At 42.1% G+C, this 27,064-nt stretch overlaps 2 protein-coding genes across 15 annotated transcripts in view; both read right to left on the bottom strand.

Moving 5' to 3' along the window:
• The window catches only part of LOC147034028 (meprin A subunit alpha-like), a 203,213-nt gene extending 193,136 nt beyond the window's left edge, over positions 1 to 10,077 (bottom strand). For 2 of the 3 annotated variants that reach the window (XM_085875390.1, XM_085875374.1), the window contains exons 1-2: positions 8,018 to 10,077; positions 1,051 to 1,160 (exon numbers count right to left, since the gene is read on the bottom strand). In XM_085875390.1, coding sequence (XP_085731516.1) covers positions 1,051 to 1,128 — 78 coding nt within the window. In that variant the 5' untranslated portion in view covers positions 1,129 to 1,160; positions 8,018 to 10,077. Of the gene's footprint in view, positions 1 to 1,050; positions 1,452 to 8,017 lie in introns of those variants that run through there. The other variant, XM_085875382.1, reaches the window with a different exon arrangement.
• A 271-nt stretch (positions 10,078 to 10,348) lies between these two features.
• LOC147034030 (coiled-coil domain-containing protein 172-like) overlaps positions 10,349 to 27,064 on the bottom strand; it is a 33,608-nt gene continuing 16,892 nt past the window's right edge. For 11 of the 12 annotated variants that reach the window (XM_085875486.1, XM_085875435.1, XM_085875427.1 and 8 more), the window contains 3 exons: positions 16,298 to 16,399; positions 11,684 to 11,786; positions 10,349 to 10,770 (listed from right to left, as the gene is read on the bottom strand). In XM_085875486.1, coding sequence (XP_085731612.1) covers positions 10,701 to 10,770; positions 11,684 to 11,786; positions 16,298 to 16,399 — 275 coding nt within the window. In that variant the 3' untranslated portion in view covers positions 10,349 to 10,700. The remainder of the gene's footprint in view (positions 10,771 to 11,683; positions 11,787 to 16,297; positions 16,400 to 27,064) is intronic. The other variant, XM_085875479.1, reaches the window with a different exon arrangement.

Here is a 27,064-nt window from a genome sequence, read left to right on the forward strand (position 1 = left end):
CCAGCCAAAGTTGCTGCATAAAGCAACCAAAGAAGACTTACGCAAGGTAAGTGCTAAACGCTGTTTCAAACCCTTTCCAGAGTTCCTCAACAACGATAAAGACATTCACACATCGTACACACATGACAATCCCAATGCTATATACTCCTCTCAGCTACAGAAGCGGTTTCATCACTTATTGGCGAATCATCAGCGATAGCGTAGATGGCAATGCATACCAATGAGGCTCTCAAGCATGCACCACGTGCAAACGTCAAAGGCAGTGCATGCTTTCCAAAAGCAGTCTCTGGTTACCATTAATTCTAATGACCCCCAATCCATGAGTTATTGGCTTTAAATGCACAGTATCTCACAGCCATCCACTCCATTATCAAATTGTGAATTAATCTTCACCTTTATAACATGCTTAGATTTGAAATTGTTTGGATCACAAACTAAGATGCTTATTAATTATATGGTGACATCCCAGAATTACTGCACTTCTTTCTTAATTGCCTAAAATACTTGAGCGGTACTAGGAAGAGCGCATACCTCTGCCAGGCTGAACAGCTTATGTTTTGTATCCTTCTGATAGGCTGAATCTGCATGCAGACCTTAACCAAAATCTAATTGGCTTGTCCTTTTCACCGACCCAACTCACCCACCAAAATTTGTCATATCCATCTAAACTTTTTGAAATATCATGTTTTATATCGTTTTTGCCTCAATCTCTCAATCATGAAGATTCACTTTAAAAGTTCCAGTATCCTGATTTGGATTCGGATCTTCACCAAAATTTAATCAATTCGTCCTTGTCACACACCCTAACTTGTCCACCAAGTTTCGTCCGAATCTATCCATAACCTTTTGAGATATCCTGCTGGTCTTGTGTTGGGCATAGGTCTGAGTCCGAGACTTGAAACCCATATTCTTTGCTCTTTCTTGAATTTTATAAAGCAAGCAAAATAAGCATTTTATATCTACTTTTATGTACATATGCTTCATATTTATTTTATGCACATAGGCTTTTTATGTACCTATGTAAAAGAATGGATGCTTTTATGTACATACACCAAAGGAGAAGATGTAGAAGATGTAGATCTTCAACAAAAAAACAGAATGATCAGCTGCAATCATGACTCTTGCCATCACCAAACTCCTCCGTCTGGACCATTCACATCCTAAAAGTCAAGACAGAGGTGGTAATACAGTTATAATTGAAACATTTAAAGTTATTCACATCTTCATCATGGCACCATGAAATTATGTAAAATGAGACACGTTGTCATCTGTTTTTAATAAACTGAGGCTTGCCTAGATTTGTAATAGTTTGTGCCAGAGTCAAATACAGTATATCAATGAAGTCATAATATATTCTTTAGTTTTCATTGTTTTGTAATGTGGATGATTATTTATGCTACAATCCCAGAGGGTACAATCAAGTCAGAAGGTAGAAGAAGAACCACTCCTTTCGTGTCTTAATTCAGACGCATAGGGCTGTGGAGGCAGTTTTTTTCTTGGCAAGGAGGTCATGACTCTGAGCCTGAATACTCAAATGGCTCTTTCTTTGTAGTAAGCTGGTGCTCATTTTGCCGACCTCGGAAGGATGACAGAATGAGTCAACCCACCTGGTATTATGTTAACAGCACGACAGAGGCTCAAACACAGGGTCCTCATCGTCAAGTTTCTACGGATGGTATCCGTGCACCCCCCCCCCCCCAAGGACTCTACCAAACCAACTTTTTAAGCTTCCTTTTATGGTCCTATTACACATTTGAGATGTTATCAAAAAAAAGTTTCCCAGCACTCTGGCGATATTCAAGATGGCATCCAAAATGGGTAAAATCATAGAAAATTATATATAACAGCCTGAAACTAAGAATAATATAGAGTAAATTAATTTTTGGATTCATTGTAATAGATGTTCCTGATTATTAGAAACTAATAGGCCTATGTGGTGATTTATGTTTTGTTGCCATCCATAAAATCCAAGATGGAGTTCAAAATGGTTTTAAAAATGGTAAAATCATAGTAAGTATCAAACGTCAACTTGAAATATTCATTAATGTAATAATAATAGAGGGGCAGACCCATGGAATATTCGTCTTGTAATTCTTATCAAGGATGTTTATTATTGTTATCGTACTTGGAATTGAAGATGTCGGACAATTTGAAAGCCAGAAAACACACACCCACACAAACACACCCCGATGCACTTTGAATATTTACATACACTCAAGTATTATGTGTACTAATCTTTTTATGTGTATTTTTTTTCTCTTTCCAAGTTAGATTAGTTAGCTTAGCAAGACCGTAGCTAGTCAAGATCAAGATCACAAGTGAAGATGTCAGACAAGCAAGAAATAGGTTAATGTAATTGTCAAAAGAAAGTTGTTGAAATGGAAAGAAAATGCAAACGGGAACATTGTGTCATTCATATGTCTGAAATAAAGCATGGGTCGTTCACAAATTTTTCAGACTTGACGAATCCAAATGATAGCTTGGCACTTCTCAAAAATATATGGGATCGTCGCTTCGCTGAACCACCAGGTTCTTGATATTGTTACGGCTGTGGAAATTCGCAAACCACCATTCAGGGCCCGTAGGTGAGATATCTCGAAGTCCATGTGTAGTTAGCCCCAAACCCGTTGTATAGAGGGAATTTATGTGATTCATTCGGGCTGTGACGCTTTGAGCTAGCCGTTTTTCTGTTCTATCTTTATTTTGAACCAACCACGTCTCAACCGCCATCACACAACAACCACCACGCCAGCCATCGTCACCAACTGCAACCACGCTCCAACCCTCAGACAAAAACAACAACAACGCCAACAGCCACGACCTTTACCTTCACAACTCAATCTCACATCATCGCATCACCGTCATTCCCAAACGGCACCATAACCATAAATCCACCACCGAAAACCCTCCACCACCCTCACATCTCTCCTTCTACAGCCATTCCCGCACCACCTGTGAACACTGAGCATCGGGCTGTCTTGGGCCCGTTCAGCGATACGCACCGAGCCGCGAGCGCAAATAGCGGCCTTTCCGAGGAAAATTTGGATCAGGAACGCTACACGCCCACTTTTGCTCCGTCCAATTAGCAAGCGCGGAGCGGCTTGGCCCCGCCTCCAGGCGCGTCTGTAGGAAATCGATATATGCAAATTCTAGGATCAGGGGAGATTCACGCCCCCTTTCCTCCGACCAATTGGCATGCGTGGCTCCGCCCCCGAGGTCATCCTGATCCGGATATTTGCATATTAGTTGCTCCTGTCAGCCTATAAAACGGCGAGCGCAAGGCGAATCAGGGCAGAAAGAGTGAGTCGAGTCATCGGTGTGGCAGAGAGTCGAGTCAGGTGGCGAAGTCATCGGAGTGTCATCGATTTGGGTTCTGGAGGCGGCTGAGAAGAGTTGCGGGAAGAGGCAAAGGAGCTCGGGTCCAAGGTGAGAAGGACGGCGGTTGGCAACGAGGCCGCGGTGTGAGATCGCTCGTCGTGGGACCCAAACTGCCAGCCATTCTCCCTCCCCCAGGGCATCAACAATTCCCCCTTTCCCCCGCGCTGAGATAGTGCAACAAGGGGGCCCCATTCCCACCCCACTCCAAACGTCGTGCCAACGAAACCCGCCAAGGAGCACGGAGTCGGGGCACAGCCACGCGGCCACATCTGCGGCCCGTCTGCCAACACGTCACGAGGACACGGGTAAGACCCCCCCCCCCGGTCTCGCGGGCCTGGCCGCTCCTTCAGGTCACGCGTGCATATTGGCCTACAGGCCCATCTGCCCCCTTGTCTATAAGGGTGGCTTCTTTACTTTGCTTTTGAGTAAATGTGTGTTGGCGCCGTCTGTAAAGTAGAACTGTATAAGTGTTGCCGTGTGTGCGCGTAGTCGGTAGTAACTCTGCGTCGTTGTTGCTTTTGTTTTGGTTGCTATATGTGCATTTTGACAGTTTGGCTGTATATGTGTACTTTACGTGTGCCGGGAAATAAATGTGCTTTGTGTGAACTGTTTTTCCCGTTTCGCTTCGTCTTTTCTTTATTGACCCTCCATCCTGCTTCATGTAAAGGGTTCGTAGTGGGCTTAATATGCCCGGTAATTAATCGGAACCGTCGAGGCCGACGATAACACCTCTCGGTTATCACTGTAGCACGGAACGGACCGCTAAAGCGGTTCGTGTCCGGAGTCGACCTGCGGTGAGGTACGATCGCCCGGTTTACCATCTGCGTGGGTACTTAGGTAGGTCGAGTTTGGCGAACAACCCTATCCTACGTGGGTGGCCGATTGGCACGATTGTGGTGAGGTCGAAAGGCCCACCCGTGACTGGCTCCGGGCGATAGTTCACGGAGGGTCACGACTGAATTGTCCGTCCGGTGGGCGACACGTGCCGCGATCCGAGTTACGTGGCCGTCCGCACGCCGGCGTGCGCGAATTTGCAACAATATCGAATGACAGATATCTGTCAGGGCATTCCTGATGAGATCCAGGAGAACGAGGGCTATCACCGAGGATGTTACCAAGGATTTACCCTGAACCTACATAGGTTAACAGCTAGTAAACCATCTAATGATCCTGAAGCTCCTGGACCATCTACCAGCCAAGAAGGAAGGGTAAAGCGCAAGAAAGCATCAAAAAAGATAATTTTTGAACCCGATTGTATTTTCTGCAATGCTGAAAGGCCGAATCCATGTGAAAAAGGCAGGCATCGACATAAAGGAAGGCACCTTTTCATTTGAACGTGATGGATGGCAAAAAGTGCTGCAAATAGTAGAAGAGAACAATCATGAGTGGCTCAGAAGGCGAATCCGAGGATTTAATTTGTTTGCAGCAGAGGCCCAATACCACCCAAAATGCAGAAAGCAGTACACATCCAATAATCAGAAACTCGTAAATAATGATCAGGAACCAAATCCCAATGATTATTTTTCCAAATTGCCACATTTTTGAGATGTTATGTACCGTATTCTATTATTTTACCCATTTTGACGGCCATTTTGGACGCCATATTGAATATCGCCAAAGTGCCAGGAAACTTTTTTTTGTTAACATCTCAAATGTGAAATAGGACCATAAACGGAAACTAAAAAAAATTGGTTTGGTAGAGTCCTGGGGGGGAGGGGGGGGGGTGCACGGATACCCTCCGTAGATACTCCCCTATAAGATATTAAGCACGCCTCCTTGACAATTAAGCCAACACCTGGCTACAGGTGTGAAAGGGGGAACCAATACCACCGCCGAGGACATTTATAGATAACTTCATTTTGCTGGACTAATAATAAACACCCAATATGAACCATTTTAAGAAATCTGCAGGAAAGAAAATTTTGTTGTATTGTATTATAAAGTTTATGGGAAAATAATTTTTCGGATTAAATAAAGTATTCTCATAAGAAAAAGTCAGGGTGCTAAGAAATTGAACAGAATGATCCTACCACCATCCAACCCTTTCCATCTGGCCACGAATATAGGATCTTCTTTACTGTATTGCAAAAAAGCATTTCATAGGATACCGATTAAAAGGTGAGCAGTTAAGATGAGAGCAAGTGGTAGAAGTAGGAAACTGATGGAATAGATTTGAAAGTAGCTTCTTAATAGGAGAAAAAGAGTTGTTAATAGTAGTGCATCAGATTGTAAGGAATCAAGTGCAAGGGTTTCTGTAATTATCAATTTTGAAACTTGTTCTTAATTGTGTACGCCAGTTACTTGGATACACGTATATTACACAAAAAAAGAGAAAGTGAGTACAGGTAAAGTTCTGTTTTTTTACACAAATAGTGGCTAAACATGTGGAATGATTTGCCAGGTATTGTAGCAGAGCCAGATAAGATAAGTACTTGGATAAAGATGAAATAGTGGTGTACAGGTGGTGACATAGGGCTTGTGGGTAGGCAAAAAATATTTGTCCCAGGATGTATACTCTCATTCCTGTGGTTTTGTTTTCCTGTGTCCCACTTCACCCACTCCAGAAAGTGTCTTTTACTATCATACTTGCAGCAATAACTGCAATCTGTGAGTTTTTCCCAAGTTGTTTTCCTTTCTGGGAGTGATTGGGTCGAAGGTGGTACAGCTATGATTCTGAAGCCAGAAGTAGACCAAGTGGTATCTTCGTGCTTAACATTTTCAGTTTATCAGTGATACTTGCATGCATCTTCTTATTCTTCTTACCGATACAACACATGGCTGTGCAGAGCATCGTTTGTAGGATGTTCAGCTTGGCTACTGATGCAGTTCCCCCTGTAGATTAGAGCAGGAATTTGGGATTTGGCCAAGGTGATGGCAATAGCTTGCCTACTCTTCATGAAGGACACTGTGGGATCTTTAACATCCACCAACTTTCTGGCAGATGGGACACCCAGTTTAACGTCCACCCGAGGGACGGCACATGTACTGATGAATTGCCCTACCTGAAAAACATTAGGACGACAGTTTATAGCTAGGCCGATATTCAAACCCAGGCTCGACAGCTTTGAATTGAGTGTGTATACCTCTAGGGCTCCAAGCTGTCGGGCCTCTCATTTTTGAGTGGATCATGCATATGCAACCAAACTGCACTCAATCTGTGCATCAATCACTGACTATCAGTTAAAAAGGTGTCACTTCATTGGGATATGTTTGAGAGGTCATCTTTATTACCACTCAGCCAGTATATGTTGGATGCAATTAGGCAAAGCAAGTTTGTCCAATGAGTTAGCAAACGAAACATTCATACAAACACAGTCAACCAGGCTCATGAGATAAAGGCAGAATCTGTTTTGGGTATGAGAACAAGAAAATTACTGACAATCACACTTTCAGTCTTTTATATTAAAAAAATAACGTTTTGGTTGTACACCAAAAAGTGAATGTAACATAATTACGCTGCTATTGCCTAAACATCGTAAAAGAACAGTCATTTGGTCATCATTAAAATTAATGGAAACGGAATTAATTTTCACCCTCACGTTTTTACGCAAGAACAAAGTAAGCATTTCTACATGACTTGTAAGCTTTTGAATGATAAAATAAACAGAAGTGACTCTAATGGCACTAGGTAGTGTGCACACCTCCACTGGGCTGAACAGTTTACGTTTTGTATCCCCTCTGATAGGCCGGATCTGCATTTGTCCCATACCAAAATCTAATCGGCCTGTTCTTGTCACTGACCCAACTCATCCACATAATTTTGTCCCAATTGGTCCACAACGTTTTGAAATATCATGCTATCGATCGTTTTTGGCCCCAACACTCAATGGTGAAGAATCACTTCTGAATTAAAAAAAAAAAATCTCACATCTGAATCTTCACCATAACCAAATCAATTCATCCTTTTCATACACACAACCTATCTACCAAGTTTCGTCCGAATCCATCCATAACCTTTTGAGAAATTGTGCTATATGTTGTTTTGGCCCTATCATTCAATGGTGAAGAATCACTGAAAAAAAATTATCGTATTCGGATCTGGATCTTCACCAAAATCTAATAATTTCGTCATTATCACACACCCAACCTGTCCACCAAATTTTGTCTGAATCCATCCTTAACTCTTTGAGATATCCTGCTCACAGACAGACAAACAGACAAACAGCAGTGAAAACATAACCTCCGTCCATCTTCGGTGGTACAGGTAATAAAGATTAAAAAAAAGAAGTTATCAATGTAAAAATTGGCAATTCACAAGTCAGTATAAAATATGAATAGCTTCTTTCTTACACTTCAAACTATAATTTTCACAGTGACTTTGTAGGAAAACTATAGCAATACAGTATTTAGTTTAAAAAAAAAGTTTTGTTGAATAAATGGTTAATAAGGGCGTATAAAGACAACATATGGCAAAGCACACAAAGGCAGGAAGAAAAAGGAATGCAATTACAAATTTCTAAACACAAGCTTATGAAATGGATTATTAATGCATGAAGACAATCAAAAGTGAATTCACCAAACGTGTGTGTGTGTGTGTGTGTGTGTGTGTGTGTGTGTGTGTGTGTGTGTGTGTGTGTGTGTGTGTGTGTGTGTGTGTGTGTGTGTGTGTGTGTGTCCAGAGAAATGAACACGAACTTACCAAAGGAATCGCAATACTGTTTCGAGAATATGAATCGTTTTTCTCCTCTCAAGTTTGATAACTTTTGCAGCTCAGCCCTCTTGGCAAGGAAATGAAGGTCAGCATGACTATTCAAATGAAGTAGTTATTGCAGGGTAGCATGAATGAAAGGAAAGTTGTCTTGCAAGCCTCATTTGAAATGCATTAGCAATATATTGCACGTAAACATACAATGTGGTTTATCATTGTCATCGTCTTATATTTAGCAATTTTGTGATGTGGAGCAGCTGTGAATGTATTTATTAAGTGATGAAAATGGTACATTCCACAAATGAAAGCATATTGCATGAAGGCCACCATTTGTACACACTCCTACATTCCCAAACAGCGAGAAAAACAAAAGTTGTTTTCATATTTTCTCGATAATACAAGTGTGAGACAAAGAGCATTAGTAACAAAACATTTCAAATATTGTTGTTACATATTGTTTGTTATGATTGTTACAATATTGGCTTGTTATAAATGTATTATAAGCTTCAGAATCATGCCTTGTTTTAAAGTGTTGAGCCACATATTAGATACACATTTTAAAACTCTGTAACAATTAATACATGGTAAATGCTTATGCTCCTGGGAATGATATTGTGCATTTCCAAAACAATTTTTTAGGCATTATCATAAGTGGTAAATTGTATTCCCACGTTTAAAATCATTGAGTGCAAGGCTGGCTGGCTTTCCCTTTGGATGAAATCGACACGATGTTGATTGAGGTATGCTCACCACCATGGCTAGCAAGGGGAAGCTGAAGTTTTTGGGAGTTAACCCTCATTTGCTCCGACAAAGATATGTTATTTGAATCAGATTAAGGAGATAGGCATCGGCCTGACTTGCTCGGTCTTTCTTTGTCCACTACATTGCTGAAGTGGAAAGGGTCAAATTAATGCAGCTGCTTGTCTGATGCTAAGCTTGTTTCTCTGGTATGTCATGGCATTACAGAAGAGACTTTGGCTCAAAGAGTGAGAGATGGAGAGAATTCAGGAGCTCAATGGAGGGAAGCTTGTAGGACCAAGAGATATTTCTGCCATCAAGGTTAAGTTCTAAGAAAATCTGATTTCAATATGTGGCTTTACAAGGACCTGATGGAAGACTTTGGGGATGACAATGTTGCATAACTTGTGATGCACTTCAAGGACGTTTTGAAAAATGCTAGGGTTGAGACAGACCAAGTGGCACCACAGTGAGACCCGTTGAAGCCCCAACTTTTATGACAGTTCAACCATGGTGCAGTACTTTAAACGGGAGATGTCTATTCTACCAACAGTGACTGACAGTATTCAATATTGACCTGACTCTTCCAGGCTATATACAGCAATGAGAGATATAAAGTGACAGAAAAATAAACATAACTAGATATTTGCGATCACAAAGCGATTGCCAAGGGTAAGCCTCCACAAGGTAAGCACTCATGATGCAATGATGTGCAGTTTTTTTTGGACCGCCATATGACCTTGACATTCATTCAACGTTTCGTGATAGAATGCAAATTAAGAAAATGTGTCCGCATCTAGAATCTATCCATAAAACTCAACATCATGAAAATCAGAGGAAAATTATTCAAGTTATGATCAAAAAGGTGTTGTTTGTTCATTAGGTCACAATCCAAATAAAGTAGGTCAAGGACACTAATCAAATATCAAATGCATAACTTCAATGCAGGTACACTGTTACGAAGCAAGGACATCTTTGAAGGCCAAGCGGTCTTTGAGATTCCACATTGGCAAAATCGAGCGATGACAAAATACACGTTATTTTTTTTGACCGCCATGTGAACTTGACCTTTATCTCAGAGAAGTATGATGTAAATAAAGCATAAATGCACCTTACTTTACGCTATCTAGAGATAATAGGACAACTTTGTTCCGATTGGACAAAAATTAGGCGAGTTATGGAAAAAATATAGAAATTACTAAAATTCGGTCATGACCTTAAAATTAGGTCAAGGTAAAAAAAAATTATGACAGCCCCATATACTTTCTATTCCCATTACTTGTGCAAAATTTCATTCCGAAAGTCCCAGCTGGCCCCAAGATACAGCTCGGAAAAAAATACATTGGCAGAAAAAAATAAGAAAAACAAAAACCCTAAATAGTGGTTTTGTACTCCTTGGGGTCTAAGAAACTCTGGGGTACCATTTAAAATTGGGGGAACTGATTGTCAAAACAAACCCGACAACAGGTATTAGCCTCCCCCCTATCCTTGTAGGCAGAGGGGGAGGTTTCATTAATTTGGCATGTCACAAAGCCAAACAATGTTACACAGGTATATGTATATTAAGCAACAAAGGAAAGGCAATTAATTTTGTACAAGTTTATTGTGAGTTAATTGGCAGATCATAAACATTTTGTGTATTTAAACATCATTTCTTGCTTTGTTTGATGAATTTGGAGATTAAATTCAAGAAATCAATTCTGGCAAAACTTTTTTTTTCAAAAGTTACATTTTGTCATGTGGTTGTTGTTGAAGGTAATTAAACAAACTTCCATTATCTGCATCAATCAAAATAATTTACATAAACATATCATCAATTAAATAAAAAAACCACTCGTCTTGGTTCTCAAACAACCAATGCAATTTCAACTTTTGCAACACAAAGCCCTATTTTCAAGGGTGTGAAATTTCTAAACGACCATGTCATCATTTCTTCTCACTTAGCTGGGAACAACAATGCACTTGGCTGGAGTTTCTCTTTGTATAGTTGTAGTTCTTTTTTTAACCTGGAAAAAAAACACATTCATTTGATATGATTATTTCATCATTTAAGTATGTTAATCATGGAGAAAATGAGAGAGTTCATGGAACACCTTACCCCACACAGTCTTGAGAAAAAGGGCATGGAAAGGGAAGGGTGTTACCCTTGATTTGTGTTTCCAAGCATGATCTATATTAGTTTTGTTCATGAACTTTGAATAACAGTCGTGATGGTAACCTGACGCTAATTGCCGCCATATTTGTCTGAATCCAGAATCTCTCAGTTATTCTTCCCTCAGGATATGAGATGGTACAAATATTTTTCAAAGTACAAGGTACTGCTAAACGGAAGATTTTTGAAAGTGCCAAGAGGATGATTTGTGTTCCAGTGTTCAATTATATAGGTTGTAGAAAAAACATTTTTGGAAGTGTACCGCTGTTAATGCAGTGTCTTTTACACCATCTTATTTAACACGTCACATTAGTTCTTTGTACCTGTCGTTTGTGTCCTTTATGAAGTCCCTAAAACAGTAAGTTTTCTGTTTGGAGTGATTTTCAATTTTGTTTGACTGCCAGACAGGCAAGAGTAAAACAATTACCTTACTCCTTTCTGCTCATGTGCTATTGGGATGAGGTTGCATGCAATTTGCCAATTTCAGAGCCAAAGTACTGTTAAACCTCAGGTTCGTGTTCTGATTCATGTTCTACAGTATTCAAATTAAAGTTTTCAATTTACATCAAGTTGCTCCTCGATCAAAGGGTGACGTCTGTAGACAGACAGACAGACAAAGTGAACCAATTGCTTAAGCCCACTTTTCGCTTCACGTGCGTAGGGTAATGAAGTTGAGACTGCATAATCAATAAGTATAGTCATAAACTTGGCCAAGTGCAATCTTCGCAAACTACAGTACCAGAAAATATACACATAAAAATACTTACTTTAAATACTCCGGGTTTATTTCAAGCTCTTTGAAAACTTTTATCCTTTCTTTTTGGAGTGCTTCTGTATTCATATTTTCTTGTGAAAAGTCTGTCTCCAACGCTGTTGATCAATTATGGGGAATGTGAATTATGGTGAAAGCAAAATTATTTTTTCACATAATAATGACATTCATAGGGCAAAATTAATCCACAAAAACACATTCGCGTACGGACTTATTCAGATAATAAATGCATTTGAAAATATGCCTGTTCAACAAAATTTGGCCTCACTGACTAGATTGTCGAGCACAATCTTTATATTTTTGCTCAATATTATTGAGAAAAACTACAGTATAGCAGACAGGCAATGTATGCAACTCCAACCTGAAATAAAATAATTTACACACTGGCAACTACCAGAGATAAACCTGTCAAATATAAACCCAAACTCCGAATTTATTTTAAAAAAAATTCCCACTTACCGTAACATTCCTTCAAAAACATGTACAGTACACATACACCACACCAATGCTTTCATTTAAGTGAGAGATAATTGGAAAAGTTTACGTTTTTGTATACAAAATATAAGTTGATGGAAGAGCGAGGTGACACAAAGATAAAAGACAGAACTGATTGTGAGTGTGCCAATGGGCCAACAGATGGATACAATAAGTAAGGAAAGGAATGAATGAACAGGAAAAGAAGAGAGGAGGGTTGGATTATGGTAGGATCAATGGAAGTACAAAACATTGCAGGTGGGATGGGAAATGATAGAAAATGGTTGTGTATTGCCAATTTGAAGCCCTAAAAAAAAAAGTGACATTGAACCATCTCCAGAAGGTTGGCTGGGGAGACCAGCTTTACTCGATGGTCAGCCTGGGAGAGGTGATGGCTGATTACGAGGCCTTCAAGTTCAACATGCAGTTTATCTCACATTCTTCTTTCTGAACATCAAAATGGCTTTTGTAAGGTAAGGTGATATCCTTTCGTATATTGTGAATGTCTGGGCTTCTTCTATGAGAGACTTTGGGGAATCCTTTGTTGTAAGCTCTGATATCTCAAAAGCCTTTAAGAGTTTGGCATTGGGGTAAAATATCCAAGCTTCCCTCTTCTGGCTTTCCTATATCGAGCTTTCTCTCCAACCGCTCTATCTCAGTAATTGTTGATGGTTCAATATCTCCCTCCTTCCTTATCAACAGCAGTGTCACTCAGGGTTTTGTGCTGTCTCCAACACTTTTCGTTCTTTTTATCAGTGACCTTCTTCATTTCAAATAACAAAAATGCACTCCTGTGCTGGTGACTGAACATTACATTCCTCCATGTTTTTCCTATCTGCTCCATCTACATCTCAGTTCATCACTGCCACTTTTCAAATTCAGATTTGGACAAGATTTCCCAGTGGGACAAATGTAATCAAGTTAAGCTTAATGCTTTTAAAACTCAATTTCTTCCCATCTTTCTCTTTCTCTAAAACTCATCTCAACTCTCCAATCTTCTTTGAAAGCTCCACAATTACACCATATGATACAACAAACCTACTCGGCATTACTCAAACATCAAATTTATCCTGGAATCCACACATTATGCAAATAGCTAAGTTTGCCTCTAAGAAACTAGGAGTCCTGTTCAGATGTCGAAGATTTTTCTCCTCTGTACAGTTGCTTCAACGATATAAAGGACTGCTTCATCCTTGTATGGAGTACTGCTCTCACATCTGTGGAGGTTCTTGCTCCACATACTTACTGGACAGAATTGAATCCAAAATAATCTGACTTATCAGCTCTCCCAATCTGACCTCAAAACTCAACTAGCCCAAATTAAGCCACAAAGTTGCCTCTCTTTCTCTTTTCTATAGATAATACTTTGGTTTCTGCTCCTGAGAACTTGCTGCTTGTGTACCTCCGCCATTTGTGAGACCAGAAAATGCTTGACAAACCACTATGTCGCATGATTATTGTGTGGCCATTGGGAACTCAAGGATGGGTTATGCTGTTTTTTTCTTCCCCTCCACTGCCAAGTTGTGGAACTCTTCTCCTTCACATGTCTTTCCAAACACTTATGACCTTCCCTTTTTCAAAAAGCAGATTTATTTACTTCCTCAATAACTCTTAAGCTACTCTGTCTTTCTTCACTTTTTTTATCTTCGCTGTTATTTTATTTAAGGCCTGGCCTCGATGAGGACTAAGGCCTCGGTCACATTTGCCACGGCGGCCGTGGGGTCTCCAAAATCTACGGCAATTAGCAATTATACGGCGGCCGCAGTATTTCCACGGTCACACAATGTAGCAATCACATATGTTTTTATTTTTCGGGGAGCTGCACGGCGTATTTATAAATTGTGGAGACCGAAAACGTGGGGTTGCCATACGGTCATTGATTTGATGTCGCACGGTGACCTTAGGGCGTTCCTGCGGCGGCCATAGAATTTTCAAGGCAGACGCAAGGTGCCCGCAAGGCGACCGCAGGGGGACTGCAGGGAGGCCCTAAGGCGAACGTGCGGCCAGACGGACGGTAACGAATGGGTTAATTTTTTATTTTTATTTTTACCAGTTTTTTTTTTTTCCAGCTTGTCGAATTGCTACGGTGAACGTAGAAATGAAAAAAAGTTATAACACCACGTTATAATTCCACGGCGACCTTACGGCCTGTAAAATATAGCCATACGGCGTAGGGCCACCCTGAGGCCACCTCCGAAAATCGGCGGCCGCCGCACGTTTCTGTCAATTCAGAGGGCGTACGGCCACCGTATCCTCACCGTAGAGCAAGTGTGACTTAGGCCTTAGGTCTTAGAAATTGTGTAAACCAAAAACGTGGGGTTGCCGTACGGTCTTTGATTTGATGTCGCACGGTGACCTTAAAGGGGCCCTGCGGCGGCCATAGAATTTTCAAGGCAGACGCAAGGTAGCCTCAAGGTGCCCGCAAGGCGACCGCAGGGGGCCTTAAGGCGAGCGTGCAGCCAGACGGATGGTAATGAATGGGTTAATTTTTTTTTTTTTTTTACCATTTCTTTTGTTTCGGCTTGTCGAATTGCTACGGCGAATGTAGAAATGAAAAAAAGTTATAACTCCGCGTTATAATTCCACGGCGACCTTACGGCCTGTAAAATATAGCCATATGGCGTAGGACCACCCTGAGGCCACCTCAGAAACTCTGCGGCCGCCGCACGTTTCTGTCAATTCAGAGGGCATACGGCCGCCGTATCCTCGCCGTAGAGCAAATGTGACTTAGGCCTAAATAGTCAGTGACTGGAGAACTTCAACATAAAAAACTAGTGTTGTCTTGAAGTGTGAAATGCAATTATTCTAAAAATGTCAGAGGATGTATTCTGATGTGACTGTAATAGACATTATCTACAGTGTTGAAAATAATTATGGAAAAAAGGCAAACTGGTATAACTAGAGGGACACTCAGTAGAGCGCACACCTCCACCAGGCTGAACAGGTTACGTTTTGCATCCCACTGATAGGCCGGATCTGCATCCAGACCTTAACCAAAATCTAATCAGTTTGTCTCGTCACACACCCAACCTGTTCACCAAGTTTCGTCTGAATCCGTCCACGACTTTTTGAGATATCGTGCTCACAAACAGATAAATAGTAGTGAAAACATAACCCCTGTCCACCCTTGGTGGCTAAGGTAAAAATGTAATCAATCTCAATCAAACGGAAGACCAAGAAGGAAGTTAAGGAAGTTAATAAAATGGAAGTTAAGAAGTAAAGAGCAATCATGGAGTCATCAGGAGGAACCTTGATAGGATTCCGGTTTCAGCCGCTACTCCACAACCTTCAAACCCATCCAGGCATGGCAAAGTTAGACTTACAGAAAAATTTCTGCAATAATTCACTTCTTCTCCGAGAGATAGATAACAAAAGAGAGAAATAGAGAGTAAAAGAGTTGAAAAGAAAGAAAAAGCAGGAATTCGAATGAATAAAGAGAATTGTGAAAAAAATTAGAAAAAAGTATGAAAAGAACAAAGATGTCGGCAAGAACCGAAATCGATAGATTTCAGCAGTTATCATGTAAAAATGCAAATAAAGTGTGATATAATCGCACCTCATGTGTAAAAATCAATTGCTCCAAAGTACAGATGTGTGTTCATATACCACACTGTGATTGGTTGTCACGCAGGAAATTAGAACGTGAAATACCTGTAGGACTACAAAAGTATAGGTGTTGATATAATTGTAGTGTGGTGATGTATGGTGAATACAACGGCTCCTGAGAAGGAAATGAAAGTAATAACTGGTGCAGGCTACCCCATGTGACAGATTGCAGCTGATCCCATGTTTCAGCAGGAGCTGCATGCACGACTCAGCTGGAGGAGGGTACACAAAACTGGTACTCTTAATAATATAAACTGTCAAGGAAGACAGTCAAAATTCTCTAAAGGTGATACCAAGTACCACCAGGGTCTCTATTCTCTACATGATAGTATGTTCTGCATGTGATTGATAATAAAGTGGAGATGTTGTGAATGACCGAGCTGAAAGTACAGGTGTTAACATCTCTTCAAGAACTGTAAGATACACATGAGCACAAATGGTTTCAATGGATATGTAGCTGCAGGAAAACCTTTGCTGGGGAGAGGAAGAGTCAGCAAAGTGCTTCCAAGCATAACAATACAAAGCTTACCTGCAAGTTGTTTTCGTGCATGTAAGGACTTGGCGGAATTTTCATCTTGCAGCATCTTCATTGCACCCCAACGATCAAACTGATACATGAGTTCATTCTTATCTGTTTTATTTTGTAAATGGTACATTGGCAAATAAACGACCAAAATTTCAAGAATTTGTTTCATCAGATGTTAGTCATTTTCAGACATGTTCATTGACAGCAGAATAAATTACAATGAAAAGATCATATTTTCTTAGCCATTTTATTCAGATTAAATTCATATTAGTTTGAGCCACTGTTTGCTCCAATCACAACCTTAACATAACATGACAAAAAGTCCATTCAATAACTACCTTGATAGATCAGAAAATAAACACATTATATCAGCAACACATACATTACTGGAAGGTGTATGTACATGGAAAAACAAGAGCGGAGGGGTTTCAGGAGAGATATGGGTGTAAAACGGCGTGAAGGACATTAAATGTGTGAGTATTTCAGGGTTGAGCATATGTGCAAAGTCTTGTCGAGCCATGCGTTTAGTCATTACAAAGAGAAAAACAAGAGTGGAGGGTTTTCAGGAGAGATATGGGTGTAAAACGGCGTGGAGGACATTAAATGTGTGCGTATTTGGGGGTTGAGCATATGTGCAAAGTCTTGTCGAACCATGCGTTTAGTCATTACAAAGAGAACAAGAAAAAAAAAGCAATCGCAGATTGCAGACCCTCGCCAGGACTTGTTTTGTATCGTGTTTGTGTAATTTTGTGTACTGGTGTTATGTAATTAATAAGACATAATTAGACCTGCCACTTTAGAACTACTGCCAGTGATGACCGGGTACCAAGACGTCCCGCTTTGTTGCAACCCCGCTTTGATGGGACACCTAACCCTGAACAATGACGTTTTTTTTATCATTCAATTGAATTTAGAATGGGATTAAAATAAATTCAATTAAAATCAAATGAAAGACCAAATAGGTACAGTCCTGCATTGGAGTCATCAGAAGGAACACAAACAAGCAAAAATCAAAGATGAAGTCATCAGGAGGAACGTAAATAGGATTCACATTTCAGCTGCTACTCCTCTACCCTCAAGCCCATCCAGGCAGAGCCAAGTGAGCCTTATTAAAAAAAATAAAAATAAAGAACCCAGAACCAAAAACAAAAAAAATTCTGCTGCCAGACCACGTGTCCGATCAAGTTTAAATTTAAAACATTTATTTCCCATCACCACTAGAGTATAATTGTGAAGTTTCACATTGATTCATTAAGTGGTTCCAGAGAAACATTATTTAATATTTTTCTTCAATCCTATATGGCAGCCAAACCATGTGACCTATCAATTATTCCTCAACAGACTTATACATACAAGACTTGGGGAACATTTCTGTGATGTTTCCCCTCGATCTGTCCAGCCATTCTGAAGAAGATTTTTGTAGGCTTGAGAGTAAATCCAACTTGGCTGCCAAACCATGTGACCTGTGACATCATACATGTGAACCTTTTGTTCCTCATGTATAGGCGGTCATAAGTGTAAAGTTTTGCCTCGATCTGTTCAGCCACCATTTCAGAGAAGAATATGTAGAAGGTTTAAAAAAAAAACAATATGGCTGCCGAATCACGTGACCAATGACGTCATCAATTTTTTTATGTGGACCATTTTATCCGGAGATGACCCTCAAAATTTTTCATACTGATCATACGTAGAGTTCTACCTATGCAATTATGACGTCATAACGAAGGTACATGTGACATTAAAAAAATCACACTTATTTCGCATGGGGAGTATGCGCAATGCCATGCGCAAAGTTTCAATTTTTTCCTTGGTTCGGTTTCAGATATAGATGTCCAAATTTTTCCCGTTTTCCAACATGGCTGCCACACTACGTGACCTATGACGTCATAATTATCAATACAACATTCTACATGAGTATTCACTGCTATGGTGAAAATTTTGTCTCAATCCCCCAAGCGGTTGCGGAGTGTAGAAACATTTTATCATGATGGGTTTGGGGGTGATAAAATAAATAAATCGATGATTATTAAAACCTGATATTAAAATAAAATATATTAAACCTGAAATAAATTAACTCAAATATGATATGATGTTTTAAGTATGTATCCATTTGGAATTAACGTAATTATATTTCTCCTCTGTATGGAAAGATCACCTGTATATTAAATGTGTAAACAGGTTGAACTTTGCCAGTAAGTTGAATATAAAGAAGAATATAAATAAAGCCTGTCATGGAGAACCATCTTGAGAATTTTGTATGGAAGACACAAACGAGTTGGAATGTGGACTTAAGAAAATGTACAGGCGCTCTGGTCACTTCAAGATAATATATCTTCCCAGTTTTTGGAGAAGCAGACTGACTTTTAACCTACATAAGATGGAAACTTGTTTTAATGGCCATTAGAGTTGGCGTTTGACATCATTATACAATTCTGTGTGATTAATATGTCTGGGTTTGAATATGTGTTCCAACCATTTAAGCAGGAGCTGTCAAAAAAGACTGAAGATAAGATTCACCTGGAAATTGTCAAGACCGGGCGAACTGGCGTCAGCATCAGAAAATTATTTTAAAAACTGTCTTACTGGAAACTATGTAAAGACGAAGATTCTCCGGTTATGTTGAGAGATCTGGAGTAAATTTGTCTGTCAAGGATCTCATGTGCTGGCACATATAATCTGTTTGTTTGTTCAATAAATGTTTTAAAATTGTACTGACGTTCTGTAACTGTATCTACAGGAGAAAAACACTAAAGTTTTGTGGATACAAACAAACAAATGAAAAAAAAAAATCACTCAGAGTGACACTTGGCTATACGGAACGGCACTCTCCGCCAGGCTAAACACTTTAAATCTTGTATGCCACTGATAGGTCGGATCTGATTCTGGACCTTAACCAAAATCGAATCGGCTTGTTCTTGTCACCTGACCAACTCTTCCACCTCGTTTTGTCACAGATTGTCCACAACTTTAAGATATCATGCTATCCATGGTTTTTGGCCACATCTCTCAATAGTGAAGAATCATTTCAAAAAAATTCTCGTATCTGGATCTGGATTCGAATCTTCACCAAAATTGAATCAATTAGTCCTTTTCACACACCCAACCGGTCCACAAAGTTTCTGCGGAATCCATCCATAATCTTTTGAGATATCGTGCTATACATCGTTTTTGGCCCAATCTCTCAATAGTGAAGAATTATTTCAAAAACTTCTCGAATCCGGATCTGGATTCAGATCTTCACCAAAATCAAATCAATTAGTCCTTGTCACACACCCAACCTCTCCACCAAATTTCTGCAGAATCCATCGATAACCTTTTCAGATATTGACTATATATAGATTTTGAACACACATCAGGGGCCGCACTTTAGGCGTGCAATGAAGAGCAAGGTCCTTCGTCCTTGTTATATTGTCAGTAATCTTAACCTCTGCAACATGGGGTTCTCTAATGATGGTATAGTAGACCATTTCAAATGATTTATGTTCAATCTTGCCATTGCCATTTATGTTCAAAGCCTTCGGGACCCCCAATCTTTGATAGGAGGGAAACCACGGGGTAACATCCCTGGGTCAGATTGCGGGAGAGTGTGTCGGAGTGGTGCTGAGGTGTCGTCCACCAGACGGCGGTCTCCTTGGGTTAACCTGAGGCGGTCCCTTCGGGTGGGTGCCTGGAATGTCCTATCCCTAAGAGAGGATGATCACCTGTCTCTGTTATCATCTGAGCTCAAGCGTTTGGACATCGGGATTGCAGCTCTATCTGAGGTTCGGACACCGGATTGCGGTGAGATAATGGTGGGTGGTTACACCTACTATTGGTCTGGTCGCTCTGATGGTTACCATACCCAAGGAGTTGCTGTAGCTGTGTCCAACAAGCTGACCCCAATGATAATTGAGGTAACACCGGTCAACGAGCGTATTATGAGATTAAGGATTCGTCACTCCTTAGGTGTCATTTCGCTGGTCTCTGTTTATGCTCCGACTGAGGCGAGTGATCTCACCGTGAAGGATGCATTCTACGCCACACTCGAGTCTGTGGTTGATCAGTGCCCCAGACGAGATACACTTCTAGTCTTGGGGGATTTCAATGCATCGACTGGAACTGATAGGGATGGTTATGAGGTGTGTGTTGGTCCCCATGGGTCAGGAACTATGAACCAGAATGGCACTAAGTTCCTTGACTTTGCAAGAAGTCATGGACTTAGGGTGGCTGGTTCATGGTTTCAGCGCCCACAAGCTCATCGCTGGACTTGGTATTCCAACGCTGGCGGTGTGGCAAAGGAGATTGACCATGTCCTCATTGACGGTCGTTGGAGGATGATCCAGAACTGCAGGGTCTACCGGAGTGCTCAGTTCCTCAATACTGACCACAGGCTTGTTGTAGCAACTCTAAAGCTGCACCTTAAATCCTGGAGAATGGTACCATCCCAGCCGAGGCTGGATGTTGCCAAGCTCAGGGATGAGAGAGTAGCTGAGGAGTTTGCGAACAGGCTGAGTGGACACTTGGGGGTCTGGGTACTTTGGGGTGTCCTGAAGAGTTGTGGAGCGCCTTCAAGACCACCGTCCTTGATGTTGCCGGTGGATGCCTTGGAGCTCACCGCAGGGCAAAGAAGAATTTTGTCTCTCAAGGGACACTGGATACCATTGACCAGAGTCGCAGGGCCAGGCTGAATGGCAGAGCTGAGCTGTTCAGGGAGCTGAGGCGTAAAACTGTACGTGCACTGAGGGTGGACAAGGAGGTCTATGTGCGAGGAATCTGTGAGGGGGTAGAGCATCACCTGTGGACAGGTGATTCTCGTCCCGCTTACAGGGGAATTCGCGCATTACGTTCATCCAAGCCCATCCCTCGGAGTACTACAGTTCGAGCAGAGAGTGGTAGGCTCTTGACAGAGGAGTCTGAAGTGAAGGCCCGCTGGGCCGGTTACTTTGAGCGGTTGTACCAGGCTGATCCCCCAACTGTCGAGTTGGACGTCAAGGGTGTTACAATCCCTGTTGCTGACCCTCGAATCCACTGTGGTCCACCTACGCTTGTGGAAACACGGGCTGCGGTGAACCAGTTGAAACGGGGCAAAGCTCCAGGGATCTGTGGCATCCATGCCGAACTTCTCAAGGCTGGTGGAAATGCTGCACTCGTGTCGTTGCATGCAGTTTTGTGCTCTGCCTGGAACACAGACATCATCCCAACTGACTGGAAGAGGGGCCTTGTTGTCCCTCTCTGGAAAGGGAAGGGTGATCGCCAAGACTGCAACAACTACCGAGGGGTGACGCTGCTCTCAGTGCTGGGCAAGGTCTTTGCTCGGATAATTCTCGATAGGGTTCGCCACCATCTGCTTGAGCACCAGCGTCCAGAGCAGTCAGGCTTTACACCAAAGAGGTCAACGATTGACCGTATCCTTGCACTTCGTGTCCTCACCGAACGCAGACGAGAGTTTCGGCAGGGGCTTCTTGCAGCCTATGTTGATCTCTGTAAAGCGTTCGATTCAGTGAATCGGGATGTCCTCTGGAGGATTCTTGGTCTTCGTGGGGTGCCACCAAAACTGATCGATCTGATGTCTGAACTCTACTCTGGTACTGAGAGTGCTGTGAAGTGTGGTGGTACCATCTCTGACTTATTTCCAGTTGTTACTGGAGTTCGTCAGGGATGTGTACTTGCCCCTACACTTTTCAGCACTTGTATGGACTGGATTCTAGGGAGGATGTCGGAGAGATCAAGTTGCGGTGCGTCATTTGGGAATGTCAAGATCTCGGACCTTGACTTTGCAGATGATGCAGTCATCTTTGCGGAGACTTTAGACATCCTCTTGGGGGCCCTCGAGGTGCTGAATGAGGAGTCGGAGCCGTTGGGATTACGGGTTTCTTGGGTCAAAACTAAGATCCAGGCTTTCGGTGACATCTTGGATGCTGCTGTCCTGTCTGTGTCTGTTTGTGGTGAGGATGTTGAGGTCGTGGAGAGATTCACTTACCTTGGCAGTGATATTCATGTCTCTGCTGGCTGCGAGTCAGAGGTCAATAGACGTCTGGGTCGGGCCTGGGGAGTCATGGATTCACTGGATCATGGGGTGTGGCGCTGCCGGTACCTGTGTGGGAGGACGAAAGTCCGAGTCTTCAGGGCCTTGGTACTTCCAGTCTTGCTCTATGGGTGCGAGACTTGGACTCTGACCAAAGATCTGAGACGGAGACTTAATTCCTTTGGTACCAGGTCTCTTCGGAGAATCCTTGGCTATCGCTGGTCGGATTTTGTGTCCAACGAGCGGTTGCTGAGAGAGACTCTGATGAGATTTGTTACCTGCATAGTCCGTGAGCGTCAGTTGCGGCTGTATGGACATGTGGCTCGTTTTCCTGACTCTGATCCTGCTCACCAGATTCTCTCAGCGAGGGAGTCTCATGAGTGGAGGAGGCCAGTGGGTCGACCACGTGCCTCATGGTTGCAACAGGTTGACCATCATCTCAAGGAGATGGGGATGGGCCTGGCATCTGCCTGGGGGATGGCCAGACGGAGGCCCCTGGAGTACCGGCGGAAAGTGGACGCAGTGCTCCCATACCTGACCTGACCTTGCCATTGCTTAACTTTCATTGTTCGCTTGTAAGTTTATCTTTATTCAGTCGTAAATTTTTTACCTGATGTGATGTGTTCAGTTTGGAGGGCTTCAAGGATAAAATTATGAGGAACCCCAGACACAGATGACAAGCCAAATGGCCTCATCCTATCTCCAACCATTTATTCAATACCAATAACTTATCTTTAAGGAAATAATCCTCATCTTACTTTTAACCCAAACAAATTTAAGATATGAATCTCTTTAACAGACAAAAAAAATTTGTATATACATATGTACATATTCTGGTGTTCTGCCGAATAAATAATAACATTCTGTATCTGTATTCCTTTTGTGCCAAAAGAGAGTTTTCAAAAAAAAAAGACAGAGGCAGTTTCATTGGCAGGTTCAGTCCTGGATGGGTGTGGAATTGGGAGTTACATGAATATTAATGAATGCATGATGAACCGGAACTGATGAGGTGGAACCGAGAGTGACTTCAGCGGGCTGTCGCGTGAGGGCAGGAGGAGATTACATTAAAAACGATTGAGCTAAAGATGCTTCGTGTGGGCTGACTTTGCTACACAACATATTGGTGACGAGGATGGGATCACCTTGCTCTTACACCACCTGCTGCATTCTAACCAAGTCCGGGTGAGCCTTCGATACCTTTTACCTCATGGATTCGCAAGTTCGAGAACTTCATGCTGGCGTCAAATGATGACACACTTTCTGATGCGAGGAAGTGCACATTGCAAATACACTGCCTCAGAACTGAAGGGCAGCGTTTATTCTATACCCTCCCAGTTGATGGTGACACATACTCTCCTGCTGTCAGTACATTAACAGCCTTTTTCATGCCAAAGATGAACGTTGTTTTCAAACGATATAAGTTTCATCAACGAGCACAGAGGTTCGTTGCTGCTGAATCGACTGCTCAGTTCGTTGCTGCTTTACGTGACATTGTGGTTAATTGCGAGTTTAGTGATCTCTCTGATGAAATGATACGAGATCAGCTCGTGGAAAAAAAAACCCTTACAGCGCGTGTACGTGAACCGTTGCTTTTGGAACTGGAGCTTCCACCGCAGAAACCCTTGTGATGGCGGGGCAAATCATATCAACCATGGCGGAAGGGAAAGCGATGACATGCGGCACGTCGATGTCCTTTCAGGATGTAAATACAATACCAGCACGTACCAGCGTGGGGCAATACAGACGTGAGCCCATTCACAGGGACACATCAAATGAACCTGCAAACCCAAATTTTTCACAAGCTCCACAGGTACGCCAAGAGAGTACTTGTTATCGTTGTGGATCTGCAATGCACTTGGCCAATTACCCCAGATGTCCTGCAAAAGATGTAAATTGCAGGCAGTGTGGCAAAAGTGGACATTTTGCTCAAGTATGTTGCAGTAAAGACCACAAATACCAAGTGCGGGAAGTGACTGTGCCAGATGTGACTGTTTTAAGCATAAACACACAGCCCTCCGATCAAATGAGAGGGAACCTATTTTGTGATTTCGTCTTTGCACACCTGATGGACAGGTGTGCTCAGCCAATTGCTGGTGGACACAGGTTCAGTCGTTTCTATATTTCCAGAGTCTACCTACCTGGAGCATTTCAGGAATGCACTTCTTACAGAACCAAACTTACACTTGGTGACTTGCATTAAAAAACAACGATCTCTGTAGTTGGTTGTCTTCAAGTACAGGTGCGACGCAACCATGTTTCTGTGCCTGCTGATTTCTTCATTGTGCCTTCTGGAACACCTATACTCGGCATGGACTTCTTCACTGCTCTCAGACTGAATATTGTTAATGGATGTGTTACTCCTGCATCAGTACTAAGTACTTCTGTGCGTCAAACATCGGCATGGCAGACATCTCATCCTAACGTCACTGGAGCTCTTGGCTATGCAAAAGGGTTTGTACACAGAGTGAAGATAAGACCCGATGTGGTGCCAATCCAGTAGAAGCTTCGCCGTTTACCTTTTGCTCTCCGTGATACTGCTTAGCAAGAAGTAAAAACGCTTGAAGAAGCGAGTATCATTGAGAGAATTGACTCTTTCGAATGAATTTCATTTATTGTCGTTAAGCATAAGAAAACAGGAGGTATAAGACTTTGCATGGATCTTCGTGAACCAAATAAGGCGATCGTAATAGACAGTCATCCACTCCCACATATTGAGGAGGTATTCACAGAACTTGGGGGAGCGAGAATGTTCTCTACTCTTGATTTTCAGAGTGCATACCAGCAAGTGCCGTTGCATGAGGAAAGCAGAGCCCTTACGGCTTTTGTAACACGCGAGGGACTTTTCTGTTTTTGCCATGTACCTTATGGTCTTGCTTCTACTCCCAGTGCATTCCAGCGAATGATGACACAAATCTTAGCTGGCCAGGAGGGTGTCTAGTGTTACCTAGATGACATAATTGTGTATGTTTCGTCTCCTGAGAAACACGAGGAACGTCTTCAAGCTGTTACGAATCGTATTGATCAAGCAGGCTTAAAACTGCCTTATGACAAATGTCATTTCAGGAAAGCTGAACTTTCTTTTCTGGGTCACGTGATCTCAGAAAAGGGCATGAGCCCAAACACCAAACATGTGGTGGCAGTAACACAAGCACCACCCCCAAAGGATGCATCTGCTCTGCGTTCTTTTCTGGGTTTGACTTCCTGGTCCTCCAAATTCATTCCAAACTAGAGGGGGAGCACTCGGTAGAGTGCAAAACCTCCGCCGCCAATACTGCTGGGTCACTTAAGTGAACCTGATATCCTATTCATTGTAGGTCAAAACGGATCAGACTCTACTGAACCACGATTGAATAAACTAAACTAGATCGACGCGCATGTAGAAATGCCAAAAAAAATCGAAATTTTTTTGAAAAAAAAAGGTGCAAAATTTGTTGTTTTTTTTCTCTAACAATTTTTTTTGGGGGGGGGGGGTTGGAAATCACTTAAAACATGTAGAAATGCAAAAACAAAAATTCAAATATTTTTTCAAAATGGCCGCCATAGCGGCCATATTGGACTTTGGACCAAGTCCAAAATCTAATGGCATGATCCTTGGACCATACCTAATCCCCCCACCGAGTTTCGTCGAGATCTGTCCAGGAGTTTTTCTGTAATACTGTTCACAAACGAACAAACAAACAAACAAACAAACAGACAGGGGTGAAAACAGTAACCTCCGTCCATCTTCGATGGCGGAGGTTAATTATGCGACAGTCCTGGAGCCACTTCGTGCCTTACTGCGCAAGGATGCTGACTTCTCCTGGACTGAGGCTGTGCACACTCAATTTGAAAGGGTAAAAAAGTTGATTGCTAACAGCCCTGCACTTGCTTTGTTTGACCCTACTCTGACCACCACTGTGACCACAGACGCATCTGATTATGGACTCGGTGCAGTGCTCACTCAACTTCATGAGGACTCTACAGGGGAAACAGGAACATTTGCCTCACGAACGCTCACAGAATGCGAACGCAAGTACTCTACAGAAGAGAAGGCAGCGCTCGTCTGCATCTGGGTAACTGAGAAATGGCGTACTTACCTGTGGTCCAACACAGGTTACCCCAAATTGTTATTACCCCGGTACACTGGTACTTAAGCCTGGTGTTGGATTAGTGGTTAAGGTGGCTTGCTTGGGACCTCAGGGTCCTGAGTTCAAGCCCCTGTCGACCATTGGATTAACATCAGGTGGGATTGACTCAGTCTGTCATCCTTCTAAAGTCAGTGAAATGAGTACCAGTGTACTGGGGTAATAACTATTCAGGGTAACCTGTGTTGGAGTGGTGACCTGTCCAGGACTGTACTCCTTGCCATTGAAACTGCCTTGGCAGCCCTATGTGCCTTTATGGCATGAAAGGAAGGGTACTATTCTGAGGGTACCATTAGCCTTACAGGCTGTGGTACCCTCATGTTTCTGTTCAGATTCTTTGTTATTTTTCTTTGTCCCATTTTGGGCCTTTTTTTGCTCGACGATTTCCTTAAACGTGTTTTCTCAGCAATGACTTGTCCGACTGAGATGAAATTTTAACCATAGGTGTGACGAGTTGTGCAAAATTTGTAATGATATTATGACGTCATAGCTCGCTTGGGGTGACAGCCATGTTGGAAAAAGGAAAAAAAAAAAACTTTGGAAGTCTTCTTCTCTGGAACCGCTCGCTGGAAAAAAATTGAAATATAGCTCATTGTGAAGACCTCCACAAGCGGCATAAGTGTCATTAACCGTGACGTCATC

The sequence above is a fragment of the Eptatretus burgeri genome, chromosome 1 (assembly GCF_056783735.1).
Source record: "Eptatretus burgeri isolate ZD-2024b chromosome 1, Ebu_testis_v1, whole genome shotgun sequence".
In the NCBI taxonomy this organism is placed as follows: domain Eukaryota; kingdom Metazoa; phylum Chordata; class Myxini; order Myxiniformes; family Myxinidae; genus Eptatretus; species Eptatretus burgeri.